Source organism: Corylus avellana, chromosome ca6 (assembly GCF_901000735.1).
Source record: "Corylus avellana chromosome ca6, CavTom2PMs-1.0".
NCBI classification, from domain to species: domain Eukaryota; kingdom Viridiplantae; phylum Streptophyta; class Magnoliopsida; order Fagales; family Betulaceae; genus Corylus; species Corylus avellana.
Window position 1 is genome coordinate 5,941,307 of NC_081546.1, and position 13,901 is coordinate 5,955,207.

General features: G+C 37.1%; 2 protein-coding genes across 3 annotated transcripts in view; both read left to right on the top strand.

Annotated features, from left to right (window-relative positions):
• Positions 1-645: 645 nt before the first annotated feature.
• On the top strand, positions 646-10,695 carry LOC132184545 (uncharacterized). Of its 2 annotated transcripts, XM_059598220.1 has the most exons (17): positions 646-927; positions 1,013-1,055; positions 1,543-1,664; positions 2,119-2,226; positions 2,608-2,752; positions 2,833-2,924; positions 4,051-4,144; positions 4,282-4,753; positions 4,985-5,127; positions 5,326-5,705; positions 6,473-6,640; positions 7,540-7,830; positions 8,114-8,533; positions 8,619-8,663; positions 8,749-8,834; positions 9,776-9,866; positions 10,130-10,695. In XM_059598220.1, the coding sequence occupies exons 1-17, from the start codon at positions 748-750 to the stop codon at positions 10,205-10,207; spliced, it is 2,958 nt and encodes a 985-aa protein (XP_059454203.1). In that variant the 5' UTR covers positions 646-747; the 3' UTR covers positions 10,208-10,695. The 2 variants fall into 2 exon arrangements, with proteins under 2 accessions (XP_059454203.1, XP_059454204.1); XM_059598221.1 differs by lacking the exons at positions 9,776-9,866; positions 10,130-10,695 and having other exon boundaries at positions 8,114-8,528; positions 8,749-8,831.
• Positions 10,696-11,632: 937 nt separating this feature from the next.
• The window catches only part of LOC132183753 (NAD kinase 2, chloroplastic), an 11,230-nt gene continuing 8,961 nt past the window's right edge, over positions 11,633-13,901 (top strand). Inside the window, exons 1-2 of the mRNA XM_059597163.1 lie at positions 11,633-12,176; positions 12,974-13,885. Of these exons, the coding sequence (XP_059453146.1) occupies positions 11,904-12,176; positions 12,974-13,885 (1,185 nt within the window). The 5' untranslated portion in view covers positions 11,633-11,903. The remainder of the gene's footprint in view (positions 12,177-12,973; positions 13,886-13,901) is intronic.

Genomic DNA, 13,901 nt, shown 5'->3' on the forward strand with positions numbered 1-13,901 from the left:
ATAACTTTAAATGTAGGCATTTTTTATGAATTGTTTTTACTAGTTTTTTTTTTATTTATTTTTTATTTTTTATTCAATATTGGGATGGGGAAAAGGGAGACCGAAAAAAAAAAAAATAAAAAAAATAAAAACAAAAATTTGCGAGTGTGATTGCGAGAGTGTATGTAGCATTTTTCGTAGTTTGAAAAAAAAAATGTGAGAAACAAATGTTTAAAGGACACATGATAATTTTAGAGACCAGTTTGGATAAACTTGTTTTAACCCAGTTTGAAGAAAATATTATATTGACTTGGTTGGATATAATAGGAATATATATAATCTCTATGATTTATACAAACTTGGATTCCTACCCAATTACCCTCACTAATCACAATTTAATTTTTTTTTTTTTTTTGGGTCATGGTAATTGAAAAATTTTCGGAATTTCACCAGAGCCTGCATTCACAACCCCCAGGGCCAGAACCAGTTTTTTAGCCAAGATGGGTTTGGGTCCACCCATCCATTTATTTGTCTGGACCAAGTACATCACCGGATACACCAGATACATCAAACGGCCCATACGCACGAAAGTCCATCACAAAGAACGCTCACCATAAAGGCATAAACCCCCTTTCCCGCGTTTTTATTTCATTTTTCCTTCTATACCCCTTCCCCTCCCCAACCTCACACAAAACCCTTACCTGAAAAAAATTGAGAATCCCATTGCTAACCAAACTCAATCTGTCTCTCAGAGAGTGAGAGCAGAAGATGATGAAGGCGAAGGCGTTCAAAGGGGCGAACGTGTTCATGTCGCGGAAGCTGGTGCCGCCTGAAGTCTTCGATAAGCTTCACGACGCGCTCAAGCAGAACGGCGCCGAGGTTTTCCTCTGCTGCGACCCCTCGCGCTCCGGCCCCGACGATTACCACATCATCTCTTCCCCCGATCACGTATTCTTCACTGGAATTTTTTTTTTTTGCTTGAGGTTTTGAGTTCAATTTCTGATATGATGAGTTGAATTCTTGTTTGCTGCAGGAGAAATTTGAGGATCTTATAGCCAAAGGCTGCAATTTACTTGGTATGGCTAGTTTTCGCATTTGTGTGTTTCTGTAATCATGGGTTTTTGATTTGTGAGATCTTTGTAGTAAACATATTCTGAATTTGCTGTGAGATTTTTACTACAGAATTACAATTTGGCCCACTAGACTGGTTATTAGAGAGGACAGAAATGGGTTGTGTTATTTGTGGAAGGAAGTTATATTGCTGTCATTTCTTTCTCTATATTTTAGATAAACAAAAAGAGGCTTTTAGATTTGATGATAGTTTAAAGACCTTTTCCTTGTGTGCTCATCGGCCCAGTTAACTGGATTGTGATTTTGGAAGGTATTAGGGCATGCCGAAATGGACCATTAAGTTGAAACATGGTTCAGTTGTTTGGATCATAAACTATGTGCTGCTACTCTGTGTAAAGATTTTCTGTTGTGGTTTGCATGATTGGGTAATTGGTTTGATTTATTGCTACAAAAAGGGGTGCGGACTTTGAAGTTCATTTGCGTGTTGGACAGGTCCTCAGTGTGTTCTTTCCTGTGCAAAAGAGCATAGAGCTTTGCCTAAACAGGGGTTCACTTGTTGCCTTGCAATGGATGGTGTCAAAGTACTTGCATCTGGTTTTGAGGCAAATGAAAAGGTACTGTGCTTGTGTTACGTGTATAGTATTTAACTTTCTATTTATAACTGCTAGAAAAGTGGCACCCATAACATACCCATTTTACGCACAAAAAGGTCTCTTGGTTATGAAATTCAAGGTGGGAAAGGTCTGGAAATTTAAGCTTTGTATCTCTGTCTCTCTGGGCTTTGCCACACTTTCACACCTTTTGCTGTTGCTCTTTGCTTCTTTTGCACTTTTCTAGCGTTCCCAATTGGCGTGATGTAAATTTTTAGTACAGTTTGTTGTCCATCTCATTTGTTACCTTTTTCAATCATTGTTACAATCTTTGGACATCCATTCTCTTAAAATGTTGTCGATTATTGTCATTTTCAATTTAGTATGTCGGTAGTTAATATCCTGCATGTCTGATTTTCTTCATTTTTCAGTTACACTGAAAGGCCTCTCTCTCTCTCTCTCTCTCTCTCTCTCTCAGGTTAAGATAGAGAAGTTAGTAACAGCAATGGGAGGAGTGTTGCTTCCTAAAGCATCTTTGGATGTTAGCTTTGTCATCGTGAAGAATGTGTTGGCTGCAAAATACAAGGTTTGGTACATGAGGATTTGTTCCATTCATTTTGGTACTTCAGAGGAATCTAAAACTGATCGGTCAAGTCAAATTATAAAATGTTCTAAATTTTGACTATGGCTTGTGTGTCACTCAAAAAGTGAAATTATGTGATGAGATTTTGGTGCAGCTTACTGACCAAACAAGAATAATAGTAATAAAGCCTTGCTATCACTTTGAGATATTTGGTGTCTTGCGTAGCACTGTTACTCTGATGTTATTCATTAGAGTATGCAGTGCGATGGATCACTCAGGAGTTTCTTCAAGAAATGAATGTTTGTATCAGGGTCAAGTATGGTAGATTACATACTTTAATGGGATGCAATCTCTAATATGTTTAATAATTTGTACCTTTTGCAGTGGGCATTAAATATCCTAAAGAAACCAATTGTTACTATTCAGTGGTTACATCAATGCTGGAATGAGCATCGTATTGTTCCTCAGGAGTCATACAGGGTTCTTCCATTTTATGGATTGACAATTTGCGTGACCAGAATTCCAGCAGGTAGTGATATTAGCTGTCTATAGCTGCTGCTTATTACAAACTATTTCTTTTTGTGATGCTAGTCTGCTTGTTTTTCTCAGAGGAGCGGAAGGAGATAGAGAGGCTTATCACACAAAATGGTGGAAAATATTCTGCTGAACTGACCAAGAAGTGCACACATTTGATCTCTGATATATCCTTTTTCTTGGTTCCTTTAGAGGAATGCACTGGTATTGAATCACATGAACATTTGTTTCTATCAGCCTGACATTATATATATTTTATTGATAAGTAATCAGTGTGACATTATAGAGGTACCCTTCTCAATTTAATTAACAAAGCTTTGTTCCAGCCTTGTGGGTTGACATCACAAATTTGTTTCTTCATTCTGGCGCAAGGCCATATTTATTTGCCACATTCGTTTTTACATACTGTATCATTGTACGATTTTGGTTCAAGTGTGTATAAAAATACATATATTTCCTGAACTAGTGAGAGTATCTCTAGACTTCCCTTTCTCTATACTTCATTCTAGCTGCATAAGTGAATTTCTTGACAAGACTGTGAGTACTGTCAATGGTTAAAATAGAAGTATTAAATATTATTTAATTTGGAATTTGGTGTTGCTTTGTCTTGCACTCCTTAAGGTGACAGGTTGCTTGAAAATCTCATATTTGCATGTGCTATTTATAGGGTTGTTCCTGGGTCAGTTTGGAGGGGAATTTTCAACCAAACCCATCATATCAGTGTGAAAGAAATGATAACCAGGAAAAACTAAATATAGCTTATAGAGAATCAATTCAAACTGATTGTGATAAATTTGGTTGGATTGGTTTCAGCCATATCGGCCTGGAGTTGGGCCACTCTGAAACTCTTGCCTCGATTTACTTAACAATTAAGGCCTAAGCAGAATTTGCATTCTTGCGCCTCCAAATTTAAGATCATTCCCCTGTTTTTAGTTAAACTTTGGTAGTTAGACAACTTTCAATATTTAAAAAAACCATAGTTATATTCTTTCTTGGTGGTTTGGTTTAGTTTGTTTTTAATTGGTTAAATCACTAAACAAACTGAAACTATCAGTTTTTTCTATTTTTTTTTTAATTTGTTTGGATGTTCAACTCAAAAAACCAACTAAGATTCTCAATTTGGCTTGGTTTGCTTCATTCATTTGGTTTACTGTTTTATTTGCACACCCTACAGCATATGATGCTTCTATCTTGCTCAGCTAGTCACCTTGTCCTTGTCATGGTATCCTTATCCGCATGTGATTCTTCATTATAGTTTGTCTATATGCATTTGCATTCTTGACTAGTGCCTAAGCTCCTGAAGGTGACAAATACAAGGTTGCCCGGCGATGGGGCCACATTCATATTGTAACTCGGAAATGGTTCGATCAATCCATTGCTAGAAGAGGTAATACTCTCTGTTATGGGATGTTATAGGTTCTGGTGCTTTTGAATTCCCAGCATACTAAAGTTTATTGTCCAGATGCCTTTGTCAAGGATTTTATGCATTATATCTGACCTTGAACTTATTTGTTGGATGAATAGCATGTTTAAACGAGGATTCCTATCCTGTTCAGGGCGGTTCTGTAACTTTGACAGTGAAGCATAGCCTAGACAAGGGTATGGGAAATTCACAATCGGTGCAATCCTCATTTGCTACAGATTTAAATATGCAACCTGCTACCTGCAGTGGGTTTGTGGATTCAGATTTAGAAGCCACTCAATCTCAGAACATATCTTCTGCAACTATGCATCCTCCTATCTTTGTTAAAGAGGGGGATTCCGAAACACCCTCTGCACAGCCCAAATCTGTAACATGCCTTGATGGTTCTGTGGCTGATGACTCTCAATCAGAAGACAATGATCTGTATTTGTCAGAGTGTAGAATATTTTTTGTTGGCTTGGAAGTTTCTGAAATGCGTAAACTGGTCAATATGGTGCGCAGAGGTGGGGGATCCCGGTATATGTCGTTCAATGATAAATTGACACACATAGTAGTTGGGTCTCCTTCAGAGATGTAAGTTCTTCTGATTCTTTTGTGCAAAAGATTATTATGAGTTTCTTTTTGGCTCTTTATGCAATTCTCTGCCATGACGTGCTAGTAAAATTCTTTCATGTTTTAGCAAGTATGGTGACACGTCACTTTTACCTTAAGTTACTTTTATTCACATTGGGTCTCAATTATGGTTGGTGGTTTTGGGAACTATCTTCCCTTGGTTGTACTAGCTTTATCTTTTCTCTTTCTCAGCGAAAAAAAGGAGGTAAGGAGCCTTGCAGCTTTGGGTGTCATTTATGTGGTTAAAACCGCCTGGCTAGAAGATTGTGATCACGAAAAGAAAGAAATCCCTGTTCTGCAGAGACACATTGCCTATGATCTACTGCTTCCCAAAGGTTTGCTTGTTACTACATGAAAACTCTTAGTTTGTGTGGTGTGTGTGCGCTTTAAATTTTGTATCCTAGTTCAAGCTGGACTTATGTCGATATTTGTGCTATTTATTATTTCTTTATGTGGTTTGGTTGGCTGTTGTCATCAATATGCTTGTGTATGTTATACATGTTTGTCTTAATTTGTAAATTCTAATCACATAGATGCTGTCTACGCCACGAAAGGAGCAGCGAATGGAATGGCAAGTTTAAACCAAAGTAAAAACTCCAATGTTCATCCAAGCATGTCATCTGATCAGTTACTGGGGAGTAGATACTCTGGAATCGGGTTTCCTTCAGTGGAGAAAAATAGAGAAGAGAGGTCAGAAATCAACATGAATGTAGACGGTTCTCTTAAAGCAATGACAAGGTTGTCTGAACAAAGTCAACTTCCTGCTGTTAATGATAAAAGTAATAGTCAATTGAAGGATAAAGATAAAGGTCGACAGAACACGCAACACGACTCCAGTGTTAAAGACGGGAAGCCATCAAGTGTATTCAAGGGGAAAGTGTTTCGCTTTTCAAAATCCTTTCCTGAAGATAGGGTAAGTAGTTAAATTTCATACTTCGAAAGGCATGATTTTGAACTACAAGAACCATGGCCTTGGCATGATTATCACCACTTTATGTTGCAACATGTCTCTGGTTTTAAATGTCAAATTGTGGAATTTTTTTTAATAAATTTAGAAATTAGTATTCGTGAAATGTTGCTAAAGAAAATTTGTGCATTATGAGTAGGACCCAGAATGTCAAATCTGAACTTGCCAACCTACCTAAAACTAAAGGCCTCTGTTTTCCATGTCAAGGACTCTTTGATTAAGGGTAGGATACAAATTTATTTTATAGTAGAGAATGGGGTTTGTATTAGGCTTCTGTACCCACTGACTTGAAACGAACTTTTTAATATTTTCAATATTTGTTTGTATTAAGGATGTTGGTGATACATCAATACATATACATGTATATATATTATATATATCAAGTTGGCGTTATGGAACATCAAATGAGATTCTAGACATAGTATGGAATTTGATTGCTTACGAAAGCTTTTATGGATATGTTAATAACCTTTTAGAACACAGTATTTGCTGGGTTATCTTTGAGAACTTGATTGCTTATTTTTGCATTTTCTAGCATGCAGATATGGTTTTTGCTAAATGTTTCTGGTTCTCATGAATCTGTGTTTTTTGCTTGATTCCTTTTTTTTTTTTTTTTTTTTTTTTTTTTTTTTTTTTTTTTCAGTTCTGTGGCAAGGAATTTTCTACATATATTCAAATAAGTTTTAACTGTTAGCTGTGATCTCCTCTCCCAGAGAGCTGAAATTGTTCAATGGGTATTTCAAGGAGGAGGAAAGGTGGTGGATGATCATGTGAAACAAAATGTGCATTTCGCCATTGAATGTCATGGTGTGGTACCCGGGCCTGATGATGCTCCTCAAAGTGTGTGTGTATCAAGTCACTGGATCCGATCTTGTTTAGAGGTATGCTTCACACACACACACATATATATATATATATGCGTCTTTTTCTGTCAACATCTACTTGTTTTTTTTAGCTATCCAATGTTAGAGAATCATAAATTTGACAAAGCTTTAGATCAGTAAACTCCACTATGGAGTTTCCAGATATGGCATGTAAGAAATGTATCTGCATTCATGATCTACTAATCAGTGTGTTCATTACTTTATTTGGTGGGAAGGAGAGAAGAAATGAGGATTTTCACGACTTTTTGTTTGGTTTATTAATTGCAGAGAGAAAAAGTTGCGATGAAAGAAAATAATAGTCCTAGGTTTGACAAAATTTTTTGTCTAACAAGTGAGTGATGTGGACAGAGAACTTAAAATGAATTTTTTGGATGCAAAGTTTCAACATGAATTATGAGTTCACGAAAGAAATTTTATCTTCCTTTCTTTTCTCTCCACTTTTTGCAAAAACAAAAGGGATAAAATCATAGAATATGTGTGTTTTGTATACTCATGTTAACATTGATTGACATTCGGATTTTATTTTTTTATTCCTCCTTTTGGTTATGCAACAAGACTACATTCATTACGAACCTTCTTTAAGTTTTTGGTCATTCATAAGATAATTTCTGCAGTAAGCTTACCTGTTGTCCGAAATACTAGTGTAGAATTAATTAATAGTTAAGTTGACTGATCTCTACTTACTGAACGTTTTGTTTCTACTGTTGCTGTCTTCTGCTGCCATTCTATTATTTCCTCCCTTCAAAAAAAAAAAAAAAAAAAAAAAATTTGATAACCTTCATTTGTTAGTAAATTGGAAAAGGTAGCTAGAGTTCAATATCATCTTATATCTTTTGATGTCTTCAAATACCTGCTTACTGACAACTGCTGATGGGATTATAACAACTGTATTGAAGGATGGATGCTTGCTGGATGTTGGTAGTCACATTCTCTATTCTCCACTTCCCTGTCGGGTTCCCTTGCCTGGGTTTGAGAGATTCCGATTCTGTGTTTCACAATATGAGGAGAAAGATAGACTGCTATTAAGAAACTTGTGTTTTGTTCTTGGAGCTAAATTTGTGGAAAAACTGACTAAAAGGGTTACCCATTTAATATGTAAATTCGCCAGTGGACCAAAGTATGAGGCTGCTTGTAAATGGGGGATATGCTCAATTACGTCCGAGTGGATATATGAGTGTATCAGGCAGGTATGTTCTGATATTCTGTGTGTGTGATATCCTTATGTTTGAGTATGTGTGTGTGCTCTGCCTGCTTTTACACAGGTCCTAGATATCAAATATCTAGGGGAGCTAGACAATTCTCTCTGAGGATCTTGGCAGAATAGTGCTGTTACTTTGGGTGAAGTACTGCCTATGGCAGTGATAGTTTGTATGTGTGTCCTGCCTGGTGGGTGCATGTGCATGAGCGTGCTGTGTTCTTGGAACTGATGACGTCATGATCTGTTTGCATATTGTTTCTATTCTTTTGCAGAATGAAGTTGTTGCTCTAGACCCATTTTGCCCAAAAGAAGTTACTGTTCAAGACCGAGAGGCAGGATTGTGCACCATGAGTCAGTTTCCTACACAGGCCATGCGGATGATATCTGGAGATGGTTCCTCACAGTTTCCTAGTCAACAGCAAGACCTAAGAAACATACCAACTCAATGTACTGTTAGTAGGAATGACAGCTTTAAGGGCGACACCAGGCAATCAAGTGTTTGCAACAAAAAGGCAAGGCTTTTGGAAGATGATGACCAAAAGGGTCTGCCTTCCTCTGGAGTACATTTAAATGATCCTATCTACAATATGAATTCCACTGGAGACAACATATCGAGAGATAATGTAGAAGTTTCTCATGCTGTTCCTGATGTCGCTGCTGCTATTGAGGACTTGTTGGAGCAGACAAGTAAGGTACAACATAGTGATGATTCTTTAAATCTTTGTTGATAATCAAGTTTATTGGTTGACTTATTTTGCTGCCTGTTTTGTTTATAAGATCCATGATCAGAAGTCACCAGGAAGGACTGGGTGTGATAAAAGTGTATCCTCATATTTTGATCATTCTTTATGCATATGTCCTAATACTGTCAATGTCAAATCGGTTTTAATCCTTGATGATAGAACAGCTTTTTGCATCTGATTATTCAATCCTTGGTCAAGACCATGCAGATGTTCACTCTGTCATTGGGTTATCTAAACGCTGGTTAAACAGGTGACCTTACTAAGAATCCTAATCTTCCTTGTTGAGATTTTATTGAATTAGTGCATTTGTTTGACCATCATAAAGAATGAAAATGAGAAATTGTAGTAGGGGAAGTGTGCCCAGCAATTCCACTGGATAAATTTTTCTTAGCTCTAAGTAATTTTTTTTTGATAAGAAACATATTATAATATTAATTTAATATTTTATAATATCTACGTCTTTCTCAAAATTTCCTTATGATTGAGTTTGAAATTTTATGAGTATTAGTTTCCTTGTTTGTAAAGAAACGTATTGAGATTAACTAGTAGAATCCCGCACTTTGATTAGCGGTCTTGATGAAACTTAGATTTTTTGGGGCCATTAAGTGCTCTGAGTACATGTTTGATCCCCTTTTGAGCTGAAGTTTGGTTTTAGTGTTCATGTTACTGTGAATGCTTATGTGGAATCTCTATTTTAGTATTTCAATTTATGTATACATCAGTTTCATCTCATGTATGTGCCTTCGGAAAATTTGGAAAAGTGGTTTGGTCTGCTACCATTGGTGTTCTTCATAGATTAATTTGTGATCACCTGGTTTTGGTGTATCATCAGTTTCTTTCTGACAGTTCTTGTATATTTTCTAGAGAGCAGTAACTGGAAGTTGTGCTGCTACCTAATAATTGATCTTGACGATCTGACTTGTCTGCATTCTTGCAGTTGTCATCTAATATTGTTTTGAATCCCCAGACTTTTCTTGACATTACTGACCATTTTCCAACTTCAAAAGGCAAACATTTTTGAAATAAATGGTTATCCTAATTTCTACAAGTTGCATCCTCAAATTTATAAATGACTTTATAAACCAAACATCTTTTAAAAGAAAATGTCCCTTCCTGTACCATACTTGCTCGAGTCTGCAGTTCGTTTCTCCTCTTCTTTTGACTCAGGCATTGAGGTTCTGTATCTTTCAGGACTGGGAAAAATGATGACATCGCTAATCCTTCTGGAGGTGCAAGTGCAGGAATATATGATGGTTTTAGTGAAACACAAACAGACTCTCAGGTTTCAGAACTTACTCATCTCGAGTTTAATGGTTTTTTGCATTGTTGTTATCTTATGTGTTTAAATTTAGACCAGAAAAAGAAGAAGAAAGAAATAGTTTAGGTAATTTAGTAGTGCATTGGCTTTGAAAGGGAAGATAGGATTTTGTTAACCTTGACATAAAATGATCTTTCAGCACATCTAAATCTGATCCCGGGCTCAAGCCATTTCATTGCCTATAAGACTTTCACTGTGATGTTAGTACTCAAATTTTGCACTTGCAGGTTGTTGGTTATGAAGAAGATTTATCAGGCAGGCAAATGCTTATAGACAGAGTACGAACCCGAAGTAGCTTGGCTTGAAGTAGTAGAAGAGCCTCCCTGTAAATGAAGAAATATTATGACGGTGGTGGTAGAGAACCTGTACTGTTGGAAGGTTTTATGGCAGATTGAGGTTGTTTTGAGCTAGTGCAAGAGAAGCATTTCTTGTCTTGCACGACTTCCTAATCTCGCTGAAGTGCATAAAGGGGAGAAAATAAGCAAACTTGTCAAGATGAGGCTAAGATGGCTAGCGTATGCTTTGAGTTATAAACATTTATCTGATCTATGCAGCTTGCGAAGCAGCATCTCATAGAATTAGGTTGAAAAAATATATTTGATGTATTAATGTTTATAGAATGTGTTTCATGTTGTAATTAATATTATTGATGTGGAGTGTCAAAGCTATTCTTGCAATGAATGTGCTATTACTTGCATATTTTATAACGCTTTTGTAATCTATGTTGACATGAACGTGTATTCTTTGATGTTGAATTTTACGTGTGAAAGGTGCAAGGAATTTTTGTTGTGTACCGTCTAAAGTCATGTTTTGTTAACGTGATTCAGAGGGTGTCTTTTGTTTGGATTGAAAAAAATGTTGAGGTGTCGTAAATGTGATATTGTAGTTGCATTTTGAAAAGTCTTTTGTTTATTAATGTAGATCTTGAAGAGTAAACAAACCCTTTTTAACAAGTCTCAATTAGAAGTTAGAATTTTTCATTGAAAATTGGCTTCAAAGAAGAAGATGCCATTGAGCTCATATATGCATGATTCAAATTGTACTTAATCAATATGTGAGACACTTAAGATTAACATTTCACTACGCTTTTGAGTCTAATGCTCACATGCCACAACGGTACCACTCTATCAACATTGACTTTGTGATAACTTTTTTTTTTTTAGCAGTTTTTTTATTGACTTATTATTATGTGCTCTTACATGATATTAAGGCATCTTAATTCACCCTATACGTCGTTTCTATTGTGTTTTGAACCCATAACATAGTTTTTGCTCTTATTTTAATTATAACAAATCTTAGGTGGAACTTATATTTAAAAACCGACTTGCAAATAGAAGATGCCCAACAACTCGCATACACATGCGGTCAAAAGGTTGCCCTTAACCAATTTAGCACACTTTAAACCGTAACAAGAAAACATAAAACATACATTAAACAAGTAATATCCTAAAGGCCATTGCCAGTAGAGGCGTTTGATGCAACTCTTCTGGCATGAATTTGGACATAGCACAAGAACTTGAAACATTTTCTGTTCTTGGCCAGAAAAAAAGAAAAGAAAAAGAAAAAAGCACATCCACTTGTTAACCCCATTTGATCTTGTACCAACTACCAACCCTCTATTATTTGAGCCGAAATGACCAAAAATTGGCTGCACATTACCATATTTGATCCATTTTGGACAAGTTTTATCCACATGGCAGAGATAGATAGTCCACAGGCATCACACACGCACGCCGTAGGAGCCAAAAACATCACATCAAGAAGAAGCTGGATGCCAATCGATCAAACACGGAGAATTCTAGAAACAAAAAAGTATGAGAGCGAAAGAGAAGGACGAACACAGTAGTCCAATCCAATACAATTCCAACGGCTAACGATATTATCCACACGACACCAATATTTTTTCATTATCCAAACAATCAAACAGTATTCGTATTATTCATACAAACCACGATATTTAAAAAACGAACAAAAAAAAGGAGAGTAATTTGATTCACCCATATGGTGGCATGTTGCTTCTTGTGCCAAGTGGCCGACGCCGTCGTCGAGATGAGCCGCTCCTCTCCGGTCACCCGAATATCATCGTCATCAGCATCTATAGCTTCCCAGTTTTGCCCCTCTAAGCCATCCCAGTTCTTGGGTGGTATTACCAAGCTCTACGGGTTCGGGTTCGAGTTACAGAGGAAGAAGAACTGGTTGAAGAGGCGGCTTAAGTTCGTTGTCAGTGCGGAGCTCTCGAAGGCTTTCTCCATCAGCTTTGGGTTGGACTCTCAGGTCAAGTGTTCTCACTGCCACTCATCCAGATTTTCTTTTTGGATATTTTTAATTTCTTTTTTCTTCGAGCTCGTGTTTTTTTTTTTTGTTTTGTTTTGTTTTGTTGAGGTAATGGGTGTTTGATGAATTGACTGAGAGAGGTGAGGATAGTATTGAGTAAAACAAGTTGGTTGAAGATCAGAGTTTTGTGAAATTGTAATCGGTTTGATCAAGCTTCATTGTGGGCGGAGAAACCGTAGGCCAATAGGTCTGATCAGTTTTCGACATCGTTTTCCGCAACAAATGCTAGAGTTCTGGTTGTTTTCACATATTGGTTTGAATGAGAAAGACCCATTTGTTAGTTGGGGACTTATGCAGTAGGGGTTCTTTGATTGATTGTCTTTACATTGTGAATTGTGGTAGTACATCAGCTAATTTTCTGAATTTAAATGTTTGACAGCCTAATACGAGCTCATCACAAACTAGCAATTTTGTTATCCATTCATTGCAATCAATAGTACGGAACCTTCTAAATTCTAATGGGTCCTCTACTTCTGATATAAATACAAACTCCATTTGGACTTGCAAGGTTGTTTGATATGCCACATCCCAGCCTTATAATGCTGTTGTTGCTCATTTTATCTAGGTTTTAGCACTTGTTTCCTGCCCTTCCTGGATAGTATATTGTTGTCCTAATTTTCCTGGTTTTATAATTGATCACTGCTTTGTTGAATGGATTTAATGAAGTTTTCAATGAATTTATGGCCCTAAGATAAGTTTCATGTCATAGACTGACAGTGCTTTATTTGGATGTGAAGACCTTCCACTCTCATGACCTCTCACAGGTGCCTTGGTTTGGTCCAGTTCCTGGGGATATTGCAGAGGTTGAGGCTTATTGTAGAATCTTCAGAACTGCTGAGCGGCTTCATGGTGCACTAATGGACACATTGTGCAATCCGTTGACTGGCGAATGTAGCGTGTCATATGATTTCTCATCTGAGGAAAAACCAGTATTGGAAGATAAAATAGTCTCTGTGCTTGGTTGCATGCTCTCCCTCCTTAACAAAGGGAGAGAGGATGTCCTTTCTGGAAGACCTACGAATGAAAATTTCTTTCAGATTGGAGATGTAAGCTCAGTGGAAGATAAGGTTCCTCCACTTGCCATTTTCAGGAGTGAGATGAAGAGGTGTTGTGAGAGCTTGCACATTGCTCTTGAAAACTATTTGACGCCCAATGATGATCGAAGCCTGAATGTATGGAGGAAACTTCAGAGAATGAAGAATGTCTGCTATGATTCTGGCTTTCCTCGTGGGGAGGATTACCCATGCCATACACTGCTTGCAAATTGGAATGCTGTTTATTTTTCCACTTCTAAAGAAGAGATAGGGTCCAAAGATTCTGAGGTAGCTTTTTGGAGGGGTGGCCAAGTAACAGAAGAAGGTCTGAAGTGGCTGGTGAAGAAAGGATATAAAACTATTGTAGATCTTAGAGCAGAGACTGTAAAGGATAACTTTTATCTAGCAGCCATAAATGATGCTGTTTTGTCTGAGAAAATTGAACTGGTCAAAATTCCTGTTGAAGTTGGCACTGCACCTTCAATGGAGCAGGTTGAGAAGTTTGCATCTCTAGTTTCAGATGGCAGCAAAAAGCCCATATATCTTCACAGTAAGGAAGGAGTATGGAGAACTTCTGCCATGGTCTCTAGATGGAGGCAGTATATGACTCGCTGTGTCTCTAGTCAATCAG